Raw genomic sequence first — 14958 nt, 5'->3', positions numbered from 1 at the left:
CTTCTTTGGTGTTTAGTGATTTTCATTTACTTCAAGAACACAAATTCATGGATGCTTTTTATTGATTTGGATTTTCACATGTAGCTTGTTTGTCCTCTGAGATGTAGGTCAGACCAAGAACTGGTGAAATAGTGCTTCTGGAGATGCAGGGAAGCCTCAGACATCTCCGTGGCATGAAGCAGGGGTAGCTCCTTGAGTCTCTGTAGTGCCGTGTTGTTGCATACATTTTTATTTGCCAAATAATCTGGGTACTCTAGTACTGCTTTCCCCCCCTTTCTTTGATTGGTTTATTACTTGGGGTCATAATTGTGGGTTAGAAATTGGAATGATCTAGAATTATCTAATTGATTGAGAATTTTTAAACCAAATCACACCAATTGAACTAACTTTTTTTGTTTTCTGGTTTTTAACTAACTTTTAAGAGCCCTCTAATTCGTGTGCTCTGATCTGAAAAAGTATTAGTATTTTTTAAATGATAATTTAGGATTTGGGATATTATATATGAATTTAATTCAGTGACATAATTATCTTTCTTTTGATGGTGTCTCTCCCTTCTTTGAGATCAATTATCTAGAAAAAAATAAAGATAATAAGTTTATCTTCTTGGAGTATTTTCTGCCAACTATAAAGTTATCCTATAACTTGACGTCACCATGAGTTGACGTGACAACAGCAAACGAAAATGAGGAGCACCTTGTTTGACTGCAGTGTACAGATTACTAGCTGGTATTACTGTACTACAGACATTCTTGATTTTAAAAAATTCCCCCACCCCCAAAAAATTACTGCCATCAGTAATGCATAGGCTACAGCACAGTCATTTTCTTTACTGTATTTTTTATAACTAAGCCCCCACACAAACAGCATGCACATGCATGTTTTGTGCTTAGTGCACTTAAAACTATGTTGTTGGGGATTGTGCGGTTTACAAAAATGTAAGTGTGAAATACCACTTTTCAATGGTTTAGAGAAAAGGTTAACTGCTTTTTTCACAGAACCGCTTCAGAAGTACAATAATGTTGGGCTCTGTGCCAGTTAATGTACTGGTATTGACAGTTGTTTTACTTGGTTTCATTGAATATCATGTATTCTGTTTAATTTGTAGCACCTTTTGGTAGTGTTTTCAAAAATAAAATATACTAAACTGCTTTTTTTTAAAGGTATGTTTTATGTATGTGACATAAAATAATATGAAGAAAAATTGTACTTGAGCTCTTAATTCTAAAGGGAAAAAAATAAAACTGTTTGAATTTTCTACCCTGAAATGGAATTGTATTAAGTTCACAAATTATTTTTTCCAGGCAGACTCCAGGTTAAAAGCGCTTAATGCAACATTCAGAGTGAAAAACCCAGACAAGTAAGGTTTTGTTTTAATAACAATTACAGTGCTGTTTTGAATGATGCCTATCAATCTTTTTCATTTTTCATTTCTGAATGTATGCACTTTATTTGCTAAATATTTTCAGTAGTGATTCACATTTAGTAAAATCCTCTTAAACTCTAATAAAACAGATTTTGGAATTTGGGTACCTTGATTGGGTCTAAGGTTGTAAGTAACAAGTTTTAGAAAATTGAACATTATTTTTATTGTGTAAAGAATGATTTAATGTTGAGGTATGAGAAAAATGAGAAGGTAATTTTTATTTCATATAAAGTAGTTTTTATTATAGGGCCTTGCTTGTCAAATAAGGATGAAACTCAAAATAAGACAATTATGTTATAAGTATTTTAAATAAAAATTTTCTACTTTATATATCAAGAAAACTCAGTAGATAAATGCATAATACATTTTGTGGAGATTTATTTGTTGAGAAATACTTCCTTGATGAGTATTTGGTGTTTCTGTATTAAAGGAAGCCAGTTTATTTGGAAATGACTTTCCTGAGGCTAAAACCTAGGTATTTCTTAAGATTTGGTGTTTCCGCATTCTCACTTGTTTCATTATGTGGGCGTTACCCGAGACTAAAAGAATTTAGCTGAACAAGTTTTTGAGGCAGTTAAGGCTTTTCCATTTTGGGGGACTAAGGGTTAGGATTTCTCTATTTAGTCTTTTAGCATTAATTTCCACATAGTCTTAAGTTCTTAGCAGAGACCAAGTTTGCATGATCTGGTGGCCACTCACTCATGCCCAACTTGGTTAAGCATAACCTGTTATTAATAACAGCTCTGATTTTATGTGTTGAATATGCAATATAAGTGGCCGTGTAGTAGTTTGGGGAGTTAGGAAATGGTGATAGTAACCAGGAAGGTTCTCAGTGCGATAGTGACGTGCACGGTTCTGTTGCAGACGTGTTCTTCAGATGCAGGAGCGTGTGCGCAGGGGTCAAGCCCTTGGTACAGTACTAGCTAAAGGTCAGTGGCTTGAACCCACCACTGGAGGATAGATCTGGAGATGGCCCCAGAAATAGTCCAGCTTGGGAGACCGTAAGGGGCAGATCTACTTTGTCACGGCTTTCTCCCTAGGATCAACTGCTGAGTTCCAACCACTGACCTTTTCAGTTGACAGCCAAGTGCTTTAACTACTACACTACCAGGGGGCTGGTTTACACGGTCTCAGGTACTCTGTGAGTGCTTTTTGCATTGTTATAACCACATATTGATCACATATTTTTAAAATGTGATGTGCCTAAGGTTTTCCTCCATTCATTGAGTTCCTCTTGTTGCCAATAGTTGAACCTGCTAAGATAAAATCTAGGTGATAAACTTGAACAGAGTACATAAATCTTGGCAAGATTGTTTAAAAACCTATGGTTTCTAGCTCCTGATGTGTTTATTTCTTGGCTCACCTTCCTCATTTAATTGCAGTCCAGGGAAATAATGAAAACTAATAAATGAAATTCTGAATAAATAAAACATTTAAAAAGAAAAGCATTTACTTTAAGGTCTTATTTCTTTCTTAAAGACTTGATTGAAATAAAGCAAAGGGTGAAAAGCCGATTTTAGAAGCCCACTGTTTCTTGTAGAAATGGACAAGAGTAATCAGCCATTTCTACTGTGGCTGTGGTTGCTTCCTCTGCCCCCCGCCCCCTGCTTTTTTTTTTTCCTTTAGAAAAAATCTTTAGTGATAACATGTATAAGGTCATGAATGTCTTCTTTTAAAAGTAAGCCAGGCTACACAGTCATATAATTAAGATGATGCTGTGCTCAGGTTATTCCTTGAGTTTCCCAGCTGTCAGGTCATATTGTGAGGGTGAGTTTGAAGCAGGAAGGACTGGTAGGGCGGAAGCATTTATCACTAAGTTTTCTTTAGTTCAAGGCACCTGAGAGACCTGGAGGGAAGAAAAGAGGGTGGGAAAAGCGGGCAGATGTATTTATTGTTTCTAAGTCACTTGGAAGACTAGAATGAATTGAATTCCTTTCCTTTAAAGGCTTCATCCCAAGTTAAAAGACCTGTAGGAGACTCTGTATGCCTTGAGTCACTCTGTGGTTGGGTAGAAAAAGCTGAAACCACATGAAAAGAGTGAAAGCCTTACCACATAGAGAGCTGTTAGATCCCAGACGCTGGTTGTGCCTTGGGACGTGTATTTGAAATGGAAGAGAGAAAGCTGATGAAGGTGATTTTCAAGATGGATCTTGAGTAATTGATTCCATTTGATTAGAAGAGGCCCCTGTCCAGGTTTAGGGAAGGAGATGGCTGCCAAGGAACTAGAGATGAAACTTGGAGATGAAAGGGAAGCATAGGGTCCTGTAACAGGAAGAGAGTCCTGAGGGGCTGAGGTCAGGCTGGGTTTACCCCAGACAAGGATTTTAGACATTTAGGAGGGTAATTTCACATCACCATTTCCCTAGCCAGGGCTGTCTTTCAAGGGAAACTAACAACCATCTGGCTTTATTGATTGGCTTTTTAGTCTTTTATCTCACTTTAAGAACATCTAATCATCCACAGGAAGCTTTCATCATCTTAATTTTCAGACACTGCTAGATCTTGACTTGGCCAAGAATTTAAGACTCTTGCTTTTAGAACACTGAATCATTTAGCTCTTAAATACGTACATATTTTCATCTTCAACTTGATTGACTGATCAGGCTTCACATTTAGGCCTTCTGATTTTCCAACAAGTGATTTTTTGAGAGATGTCCCCGAGTCCTCTTCCCCTTGCTTCCTGATGAAGTGATCTGCTGGGGGGTTGTCACCTGCCTCTTGAAAGAGGTTGGACCTCTCTGTTTATCAGATACAGCGACCATTGCGTGTCTCACTCATTCAGTGACCAAAATGGTTAGGATCCTTTGTCTCAATTCAAGAAACCTCGAGTTCACTTAAGTGTTCCGAGCCTTACTGTTTATATTATTAGAATTTTTCTACTAACCAAATGTGACAACTAAGAATTTTGTAGTCATGTCAGCTTTAGAATTGTGAAACCAGATTAGAAAGGTCCTTGGCGGATCAGATCAAGCCTGGGAAAGCTTCAGAAGGTCTTATCCTGTGGAATTTCTGGCTCTTGGTTCCCAGCAGGAGAAGATCTCAAGGATAGGGAAAATTTTAGTAGTTAAAATCTAATCGACTCTACATAAAGAAATAGTTCACACTTACCTAAACTAATACATTTCTTCAAATTTATTTGAATGTTTAATCTTTTTAAAACTAGGTAATCTGTTCTCATGGGTAGCCAAATGTATGTTGATAGAGAAAGAGAGATGGGTAGATAGATAGTTATGGAGAGGTATACAGTAAAAAGTTCCACTCCCTGGCCCACCTGCCCTTTGCTATTCCCCTTCCTCAAAGTTGACACTTCATACAAATTAGCATTATATCCCTTTGGAATGAGACAGTCCACGTTCAGCCTTCCCACCGAGAACTTCAGAAGGGTTAACAGGTGTGAGTTTGTACGCTGGTAAATGGCTAGGCTTCTTACATGCCCTCTGTCCTTGAATTTGTTTTTCTTTCCTGAAAAACATTGCCTCAAGAGGATGAGTGAATTTTATCTATTGCTTTGATGCCCTCAGCCTTAGCAGCTGATCCTTTATATGGACCACTCAGCAGGCAGCTAGGGAGTCAGATGAAGCAGAGAGGATGCATACATGGGGCCTTTGGACAGTGGGGCTGGAGGGGGCGTTATACTAGCACTGCCTTTGCCTAAGGGTAATATATATTTCATACCACTTTTCCCTTATGAGCCTTCTCCATTTGGGGGAAATGAAGATTTTCTCAAATGCTAAGTTATATACTTGTATATTCCCCTCCTTATATGTGGAATGATTTATTAAATAGATTTATTAAATAGATGGGGTATTGGCTCTCTCTCATTTCAGGCACTGGGTGAAGAAGGTAGAAGGCCCTTTTCCCATAAAGTCACAGTCTGGGGTGGGGGGCTGGAAAGGGACAAGGAAACATGTAACGCACTGGGGTATATAGCAACAGAGAAGCAATGGGCTGCTGTGGAAGCTGTCAGGGGAGCGACTCTTCTCTCCTGTGCATGAGTTGTTGTGGCTCCTGTGCATGAGTTGTTGAGGTGAGTGTCTTGGAAGTAGCCTTGAAGCTGAAGCCCAAAGATGAATGGACTAGCGGATGAAGAGGTGAAGGGGTACTTTTAAGGGAAAAGGGAGGAAATGAAAGACAGCTAAAGGCGTGGGACAAATGAGAGCATGGTCTCTTGGTGTATGACTGCACTGAAGTGCTTGGGTAAGTAGAAGAGAAAGTAGAATTAAAAGCTAACAGGATATATAGATATAGACAGATATATGAACAAATGAATACAATTGTGAAGAGATTTATTGCCCACATTGGGGAATTTGGATGACGTTTTTCAGCAGGGGAAACCTGCAGGGAAGTAACGTGGTGGGTCAGATCAGCCGAGCCAGGTGGATAGTAGATTAGAGGGGAGAATGGACTAGGAGACCAGGGATGAAGCTGTTCCAGTAACTCCAGCTGAGAGAGAAATTAGCGCGACATGGAGGAGATAGGACTGACAGACCAGGCTACGGATCCGGAGCTACTGGGCTGGAGATAGACCTTTGTAAATGGAATGGAAGATGACCAAGGTCTTTAAAAAAAAAAATTATAGATATATTTTATTTTTGAATTTATTATTAATTGGTAGTTAATACATATATCATTCCATAGTTCAAGCCTGTCAAGCAGTGTTGTACAATTGCTCCCACAATCAGTTCCCAAACTAGCTATAATGGGATTACAGTCATTGCTATTTATTTATTTATTGGTAACATTTTCTTTCTACTTGAGCCTTTGGTATCAGCTCATTTTCCCCCTCCTTCACCCACCCTCCCTCCCTCACCCTTCATAATTTATAAATTATTATTTTTTTTTTCATGTCTTAAACTGACCGATGTCTCCCTTCACCCACTTTTCTGTTGTCTGTCCCCCAGGGAGGGGGTTCTATGTAGATCATTGTGATCAGTTCCCCTTTCTTCCCCCACCTTTCCCTTACCCTCTTGGTATTGCTACTCTCATTATTGTCCTAAGGGGGTTTATCTGTCGTGGATTCCCTGTGATGCAGACCGTGCTATCACCCAGGCCTCCAGGCCACAAGGAAGAATAGTCCCAGTAACCTTACCAAGTCTCATGTAAGATGAGGACTGAAACGTGCCATTGGATTTTAGCTACATGGGCATTGGTAAGGTTATTGGGACTGTTTCTTCCTTATGGCCTGGAGGCCCTGGGTGATACAAACTATTAACATACTTAGCTGCTAAGCAGAAGGTTGGAGGTCCAAGCCCACCCAAAGGAGACTCGGTAAAAAGACTTCTGACAGCGCGGTCTGCATCACAGTTCTGACACATGGGGTTGCCATCAATCAGGATTCACTGGACTGGCTTGTTGTAGGACCGGCAGCAGAGGGTAAATAGTGGACTGAGCAGTGATTGGGGAGGGAGGAAGTGTTTGTTGCTGTGGAAAGGTACCTTTAAGAGTGTGAGTGTGAAAGGGTGCCTATTGCCCCGGGAGTGTGTGTTTTAATCTTGGAGAGATCTGATTTAAGTGATAAACTGGTAAGGGTAGCTTACAGAGAGAGGGATTGGCAGAGTGGCTGTAGCGATGGGCTCAAGCGTGAAAACAGTTGTGCGGATGGTCCACTCACAACAACAGAGGGATGTTAGACAACAGGGACTTGCAGTGCAGCTGAGACAGACTCTAGAGCTATAGTTCTCAACCTTCCTAATACCACGACTTATTTTATTTTATTTTTATTTTTCAAAGAATGTAATTTCTGCTTGATTATAAATGTAGACATTAAAATAGTGAAGCACTTTTACTAGCCTTTAAATCATTTCCAAAAGATTCTTCACATTGTAGCATCTCCATACCGTCCGCACATTCACACATTACCCCCTTTAGTAACACATAAGCAAGCTCTTCACCAATGCAACAGTTGAGCTTTTACATGGTTCCTTGTGCTGTGTTCATTTCCAGCTCCCTTTAATAGTTCCTCATGTGGTGTTGACCCACAACCACAAAATTATTTTCGTTGCTATTTCATAACTGCCATTTTGCTACCGTTATGAATCAGGTGACCCCTGTGAAAGGGTTATTCGGCCCCCCCAAAGGGGTCGCCACCCACAGGTTGAGAACCTTTACTCCAGGGCTTTGGCTGGGAAGGACTCTAGACCAAAACCCAAACCAAACTCACTGCCATTGAGTCAATGCTGCCTCATAACGACCCTATAGCACCGTGTAAAACTCAGTGAGTTTCAGAGACTGTAATTGTCGATGGGAGCAGAAAGCCTGTGGAGCTGCTGACGGTTTCGAACTGCTGACCTTTCGGATTGCAGCCCAATGCTTGACCACTACGCGACCAGGGCTCCCAGAGAGATGGGAGAAAGGATACATGTGGATGTGGGAAAGTTGTTGGTTTTAGTAGCGGGAGGTAGACATGGCGGTGGTTTCTAGCACATGGCTTCTACTTTGTGTGTGGTGAGTGGCACCAGAAGTTTGAGGTCTTTCTGGCAAATGGCATTAGGTTAAGGTGACCAGATTTTAACATTGGTAAAGCGGGACAAAAGCGGGACACCATTGATAAAACTCATATCCTGATGAAATAGCCACATGGCAGCCGAAAACCCTTTCCAAAAATCAGGACTTTTTAAAAATGCTGTGGGACGCGGGGAAATTATTAAAAATCTGGGCTGTCCTGCAAAAGTGGGACGTCTGGTCACCTTACATTAGGTAGACTAGGAGAGGACATTACATGGGGACACTGAGACCAAGTTCAGCACAAATATCAGCTGTGAGTTTATGGCTGTACCATAAGATTGTTTTTAACATCAAACTATTTCCCCCCTATTTTTTTCAAAGTATTTTTGATACCAACCAAGCTTTTCTATATCTCAGCCCTACAGTATACATTAAGATATGTAACATATTTTTGTGGCTTTAAAATGTAAATTATTGCTATTTTACTTTAGAAGATTTTGAATTTGGATTGGAATATAAAAGCTCAAGGCCAGCATAGGGTTAAATAGAATCCGTTTCATTATTCTCAGGAACAACGGTTTTGTCCTTTGGTTTTTGACTGCTTGCTTTCATGAGGAAAGTGATGTTTGGCTTATTTCTGATTTCAGGAGGTTCACTGAACTGAAACACTACAGCGATGAACTGCAATCTGTCATCTCCCATCTTCTTCGAGTCCGAGCTGTAAGTGGGCCCCTGGAGTCTCCTGACTCTGTTTAGAAGACGTCTTGTTTAACTATTAGGTTCCTTTTTTTTTTTTTTTTAATTATGTTGAATAACTGATTTTTCACATTTGTGTATTCATCCAAACTTTGTAGAAAATGTAAACGGTTTTCTGGCACAAACAACTTGAAGAATTTGAACCTATTGCCTTCTTTCTTTGTGGTTTGTAATAGTATAGGAGGGACTTCAGAAAATTTGTGGAACGACTTCATGATCTTTTAATTCCATTTTTCCAAGAACTTTCTGAAGTCCTTGCATATTTCTTTTGATACTTGGTCAAAAGGCTTGCCATTTCCACACGAAGATGTGATTCAATAGATAAAGGCAGGCTTTTGTATCTCCCTGTAACAATGCTCTTATTCCTCAGGGTTGGTTTTGTTTTTTGCTAAGGTCTGTAAAATGATTTGCTTACGTTAGGCCAAACTATGTCTGTGCTCTTGAATTCTATGTAAACTTGTGGAGGTCATGATTTGCCATGATTAAAAAAACAAAACTAGAAGTCAAGTAATAGGAACAGCAGTCTGAAACTACGTCTGCTCCTCAGGAGAAAGTTGAGGCGCTCTACTCCTGTCAAGAGTTTAGTGCCTGAAAGTCACAGGGGCAGGTCTACCTCATCGGTAGGGTTGCTGTGAGTCGGAATCAACTTGATGGTAGTGAGTCGAGTCTTGTTTGTCTGTAATCAACACGGAGGTAAATCAATTGACTTGGCCATGTTTGCCATCCACTCTGGCCCTTTGAAGTAGCCCAAAGATTAAGACTGTCCCCATCCATTGATGGAGGCAGTTTTATGTGAAGCAAAATTGGCCCTATTTTAATAGTTGTTGAAACTGAGTGATGAGAAATAAAGGCTTATCCAATAGCTATGATATTGTATACATGACAAGAACCTTTAAAAGTCCTTATCAAAGAGTTTGGAATAGCCAACAAGAGAATTTTGAATATATCTATTTAAGCTACACTTTGTGAAATGAGCCTCAAAAACCTTACATGAAAGAGCATTTGAGCTCTTCAGAGGAAAGGCAGGACTCGATGTGTGAGTCAGATTAAACTCCTGACCATAGAAATGGGAGAAGTACCAATAAACATAGGATATCTTCTGACTAGCAGGAGCTTTAGTGGCAAACCGTTCACATTGAATTGCTAAGTGCATGGTCAGCAGTTTGAAACCACCCATGGCCTTTGAGGATGAAAGGTGAGATTTTCTACTCCCAGAAAGAATTACAATCTCAAAAACTGACAGGGACAGTTCTACCCTGTCCTGTAGGGTCACTATGAGTCGGAATCGACTCACAATGAATTTGGAGTTGCTTGTTCCTGACTAGCCGATTTTAAGACTGCTCTAAAATGGCGAGAAAGTCCATTTAGTCATGGACAGAAACAGAACAGTCGTCGGAAGTCAGATGGACAGTCATTCCCAGCACTGCGGGGAGCCCACAGAAAGCCCCGCAGGAAGAGCTCTGACACGAAGAAGAGAAGACTTAGGAGTGCTGATGTATTTTACCAGACGAGAAAGTAGGATTGTCTGACTGTCTTTTTTGTAGGGTCACCATCACTTAGAAGGTAGGGAGTTTGGTTTTTGGTTTCTGTGAAGGAGAATTCTATGGAGGGTAGAAAATAAGTTATAATGGATCAAAGAGTAAAATGTGTAAGAAGTCAAAACCTAGAACAACCAGATGGGGCAGTGGCCATAGACTCAGAAGGCTGTGGATCGCCTCTGCCCTTCACTGGGTCCTCCAGCGTTTGCGTCCCTGGAAAGGGGAATGGTGTCTGGCTGGGTCTCACGGGGTAGGTTCTGAGTTCATCTGTGTTATGTGACTAGAAGCCTTCGTCATAGTTATGAGACTCAAATGAAGTGAGTTTGTGTCTTCTATTTTAAAGGAAAACAAGACTGCTATATCTGACATTTATTTACCAATGTCTTATCAGCAATGATGTTTAAGCATACTATAATTTTTTTCTAAATTCACACAGCAGCTTTTTGAAGGTAGGTAGTGCTACTGTCCCCATTTTGCATAAGAAGAAACAGGCAAATGAAGTTAAGTAACTTGTCTAAGATGACACACAGATAGCTGTGCTAGAACCGATGTCTATCTCTAGAAACTGCTTTTAGCGATCTACAGATGGCTTATTGACAAGGAATGTAAATTCGAGTAGGGTCCGGGAGAAGAGTGCATGTTCACTGAGCTACCCTGTTTGTTGTCAGGAACCATTCGAACTGCCTCACTTCATCCTCACAAAGTCAGATGCTGAAGGTCGCTTCCACATCTCCAAAGAAGAGAGAAAAGGCTCAGAGTGGTTTAAATTCTTTAAAGCCCATCCTAAGATGAGGATAAAAAGCCAAAAAAAACCGTAATTGCCAAAGGACAGGGTAGAACTGCCTCTGTGACTTTCTGAGACTAACTCTTTAAAGGAGGAGAATGCCTTCTCTTTCTCCCTCGAAGTAGCTGGTGGCTTTGAATTGCTGACCTTGTGGATCACAGCCCCACTTATGACCACTATGCCACCAGGGCTCCTAATTCTTCTTAGATCTGTAACAAAACGTGGGCTCAAACATAACAATTGTGAGGATGGCACAGGACCGAGTCGTGTTTGGTTCTGTTGTGCATGAGGTCACTATGAGTCTGAAGCAACGGGAAGAGTCCTAACGACAGCCACAGTCCCATCGCATCGCAGACTGCTGCTGGAGTGCAGAGCATGGCACCGTGACTCGGAGCTGGGAAAGGATGGCGGGGTGGTGCTGACCAGTTTCTTCTGCCGTTGTGGAGTTTGCTGTGTACCAGTGCCCGTCGCCCCACCTGCCCGTCGCCCCCTGGCCAGTGTTCAAACAGAGAGACTTCTCAACAGAAACGAGGTTGCCCAGCAGCCTGCACTGCATCTGCGGCGTGGCTCCCTCTCCCTGCTCTTCATTCCCAGCAGCCCCTGCCTCTGTGTGGGTCGTTTCTCTTTTATCTTATCTCTGCCATGTGTGCCTTTCCTTTTCTCTATAAATGATCGTTTTTGGTCTAGTTTATAGTTTTTCTTAGCTTCATTTTCATTTTCACAGTCTAATGATCTAACTGCAAGCCACTTCATGCTTTTGTTGGCTGGAACAATTTGTTTCCATCTTTGAAGCATTGATATCAGTACCATCTCTGGTCCCCAGCAACTTCTGAGAATCTTTCATGAATAGAGGAGCCTCCATGCAGTTGCCTACCTCCTGGGGCATTGGGACTTGTGCCTGTCTTTTGCCTTACAGCCCCAAATATTTTCCAGAGTTCTCAGTGTGCCAGTTGAAGTTCCTTTTACACCAGCTGGCAGGAGGGGATACATTTTAAAGAAGTAAATATTTAATACCTCTCACTGCCAAGGAGTCGAGATGACTCAGAGCAGCCCCTAAGGCTGTAACTCCTTGCAGGAGTAGAAAGCCTCTTCTTTCTTTTGCAATGTGGCTGGTGGTTTCGAACTACTGACTTTGTAATTTGAAGCATAATGCACAACTACCATACCATTAAATTTTTCCATGCCACTAAATTTGTGAATGTGTTGCACACTTTTATCGTTTTTCATTTTTGTTTTAAGTGCTTATTTCATATAAGCTTCCTCTTCTGTGTTTAATATCTTAAGTGGAAGGTAAAATATTCCACTTAAGGAAAGAGTTTGGTTTCTAAAAGTGAAGGAATCTGGAAAAAGTACTGGCTTAGACTGATTAGGTTTATATGAGGGGATTTTTTTTTGGGGGGGGTGGATATTCTGTTATAATATATTTTTCTTTTTAAAATCATTTTATTGGTGGCTCGTACAACTCATCACAATCCATACATCCATCCATTGTGTCAAGCACATTTGGAACCATCATCGTTCTCAAAACATTTGTTTTCTACCTGAGCCCTTGGTATCAGCTCCTCATTTTTCCCCCTTCCTCCCTGCCCCCTCCCTCACAAACCCTTGATAATTTATAAATTATTATTATTTTGTCATGTCTTACACTGTCCGATATCTCCCTTCACCCACTTTTCTGTTGCCGGTCCCCCAGGGAGGGGTTTATATGTAGATCCTTTTGATCGGTTCCCCCTTTCTACCCTACCTATGTGAGGGGATTTCAAAACGTTTGTGGAAAAAGAGAATTTAAAGGTAATGGAATTTTCCCATGAAAGTTTTGAAGCCCCTTTGTGGCGTAGTGAGTTATGAATTGGGCTGCTAACCACACAGCTGCTGGAGAAGGACGAGGCTTCCTGCTCCTGCAGAGTCCCACCCTTGGAAATCCAAAGGGGCGGTTCTCTGCCCTTCACAGGGCTTAAGAGTTGGAATGGACTCGAGGGCCCTGAGTTTGAGTTTTGTATATTTTAAATCTCTAATCCTGTAAGGTGTTCCTAGTATTACTTGATAAAACACTTTGACATTTTATAGAGCATTTGAGAATAATATTCTAAAGAACTTATTTTAGTGGCAAACTCTCTGTGGGCCAAGTATTGCGCTGCTGACCTCTGCTCTGCAAGAGAAACAAGAGGTTGTCTGACCCCATAAAAATTTAGTTTTGGAAACCTCAAGGAGCAATTTTATTCGGTGCTATAGGAGCCCCAGTGGTATGTATAGTGGTTACTCATTGGGCTATGATCCACATGGTCGCCAGTTTGAGACCACCAAGGGCTTCATAGGAGAAAGACTGAGCTTTCTACTCCAGTACATAGTTACAGTCTGAGAAAGCCACAGGAGGCTGCTATGAGTCAGCATTGACTCGATGGCAGTGAGTGTGTTTTTTTAAACAGGGTCACGAGGCAGCCCAGTGGTGTGGTGGTCTGCTAACTCCAAGTCAGGTTCGAAAGGACCAGTCAGCTCTGTAGGGGAAAGATGGGACATTTGACTCCCATAAGAGTTAGTCTTGGAAACCCACACAGGCAGTTTTATCCTCTTCCACAGGGTCGCTATGAGTCAGCATGGACTCGATGGCAGTGAGTTTGGTTTTTTGGTTTCATGTACTTCAGGTGCTGTACCAAGGGCTCAAATGGGGAGGTTTTGAAAATGATGATGGCAACATATGGTATGTACTCATGGATAAGCCGAGTTTTTTCAGCACATTTTTAAATGCAGATTTTGTGGTAAAATTAGGTGCCTCGGCTGACATTCGGGTCGGCTTATACTTGAGTATATACAGTATGTGCTGGGGTGCTTGATGCAATTGATGTATGGATTGTTGTGAGAGCCCCCAATAAAATGATTTATTAAAATAAAAAAAGAAGAAGAAAGTGTATAGTCAGTGACCCAATGGTCTGGAACTTAACCCACCCCCCTGTATTAGAATAATCAAACGTTTAAAATCAAAAGAGCAGCTTGACCAAGGACTAAGGGCTAAGAAAGAAGGAGGGACGGAAGTAGGAGCACAAGGAGGAAGTGGATTGCAGTCAGTGACATGAAGCACAATGTGTCAAATTATTGCATGTAAACTAATCATGTGCCTCATAAACCTTCAGCTAATTCACAATTGAAAGTTGTTTTTGATTTCTGTTTTTTTAAAGTAGATTGCATGGGTCTATAGCAATTGTGTAATTTTATATCAGTAGAATTGAAAATGTTTATATCTGTTCTCCTGGTTTGGAAATCTGTGCTCAGAGATGTTAGTGCAGTATTACTTATGATAGTGGAAATGTAGACGTGGTTACGCGGTGGGCTGCGGCTCGGAACCACAGCGGCTCCGCAGGAGAAAGATGAGACTTCCTGCCCCTGTCAAGAGTTCATCTTAGAAACCCATGGGTGCCTGTGAGTCAGAATTGACCCAGGGGCAGTAAGTTTGGGTTTATTCAAAAATAGTAGACCTGGTGGAATTTATGTAATTATTTATACTAGTATTTATTAACATTAACATGAAGCTGATAGAAAAAAAGGACAGTGATTAAAACCTATGTGTGGAAAAAAAGTATGAAACTAATGGGACCTTGGGAAATCAAAATTTTTTCTTTTCTATATTTTCTAAATTTATTGGAAAATACATTTTTTTTTTAATGAGGTTAAAACTTGGTTTTCTTTTTTAAAGCAAACTGCACCTACGTTTGACCTAATGGCAACTATGTCAAACATTTGTTTCAGAGAGTGGCAGACCGACTCTATGGTGTATATAAAGTGCATGGGAATTATGGACGAGTCTTTAGGTAAGTATTATAGAAACCTTTTGCATGAAAACAGTCTTCTTAAAAATCTATGGTTAGTTTTTTTTAATTTTAAAAATCATTTTATTGGGAGCTCTTACAGCTATCATAACATTTCCATAGTTTAATCACATCAAGCAGCATTGTACAGTTCCTATGTCTGGTTGATTTCTAGAAGAATATTATGCAGAGTAGTAGTTTTTTGTTTTTTTT

At 40.6% G+C, this 14958-nt stretch overlaps 1 protein-coding gene across 1 annotated transcript in view; it reads left to right on the top strand.

The window, feature by feature from the left end:
- SNX4 (sorting nexin 4) overlaps positions 1-14958 on the top strand; it is a 60517-nt gene that overhangs the window by 13235 nt on the left and 32324 nt on the right. Inside the window, exons 5-7 of the mRNA XM_045287521.1 lie at positions 1302-1357; positions 8515-8587; positions 14687-14748. Of these exons, the coding sequence (XP_045143456.1) occupies positions 1302-1357; positions 8515-8587; positions 14687-14748 (191 nt within the window). The remainder of the gene's footprint in view (positions 1-1301; positions 1358-8514; positions 8588-14686; positions 14749-14958) is intronic.

This window comes from Echinops telfairi, unplaced genomic scaffold (genome assembly GCF_000313985.2).
Source record: "Echinops telfairi isolate 266 unplaced genomic scaffold, ASM31398v2 ScPeMD7_17;HRSCAF=63, whole genome shotgun sequence".
NCBI lineage: Eukaryota > Metazoa > Chordata > Mammalia > Afrosoricida > Tenrecidae > Echinops > Echinops telfairi.
Note: the sequence above shows the minus strand (reverse complement) of the source record. Positions and strands in the feature narration are given on the sequence as shown.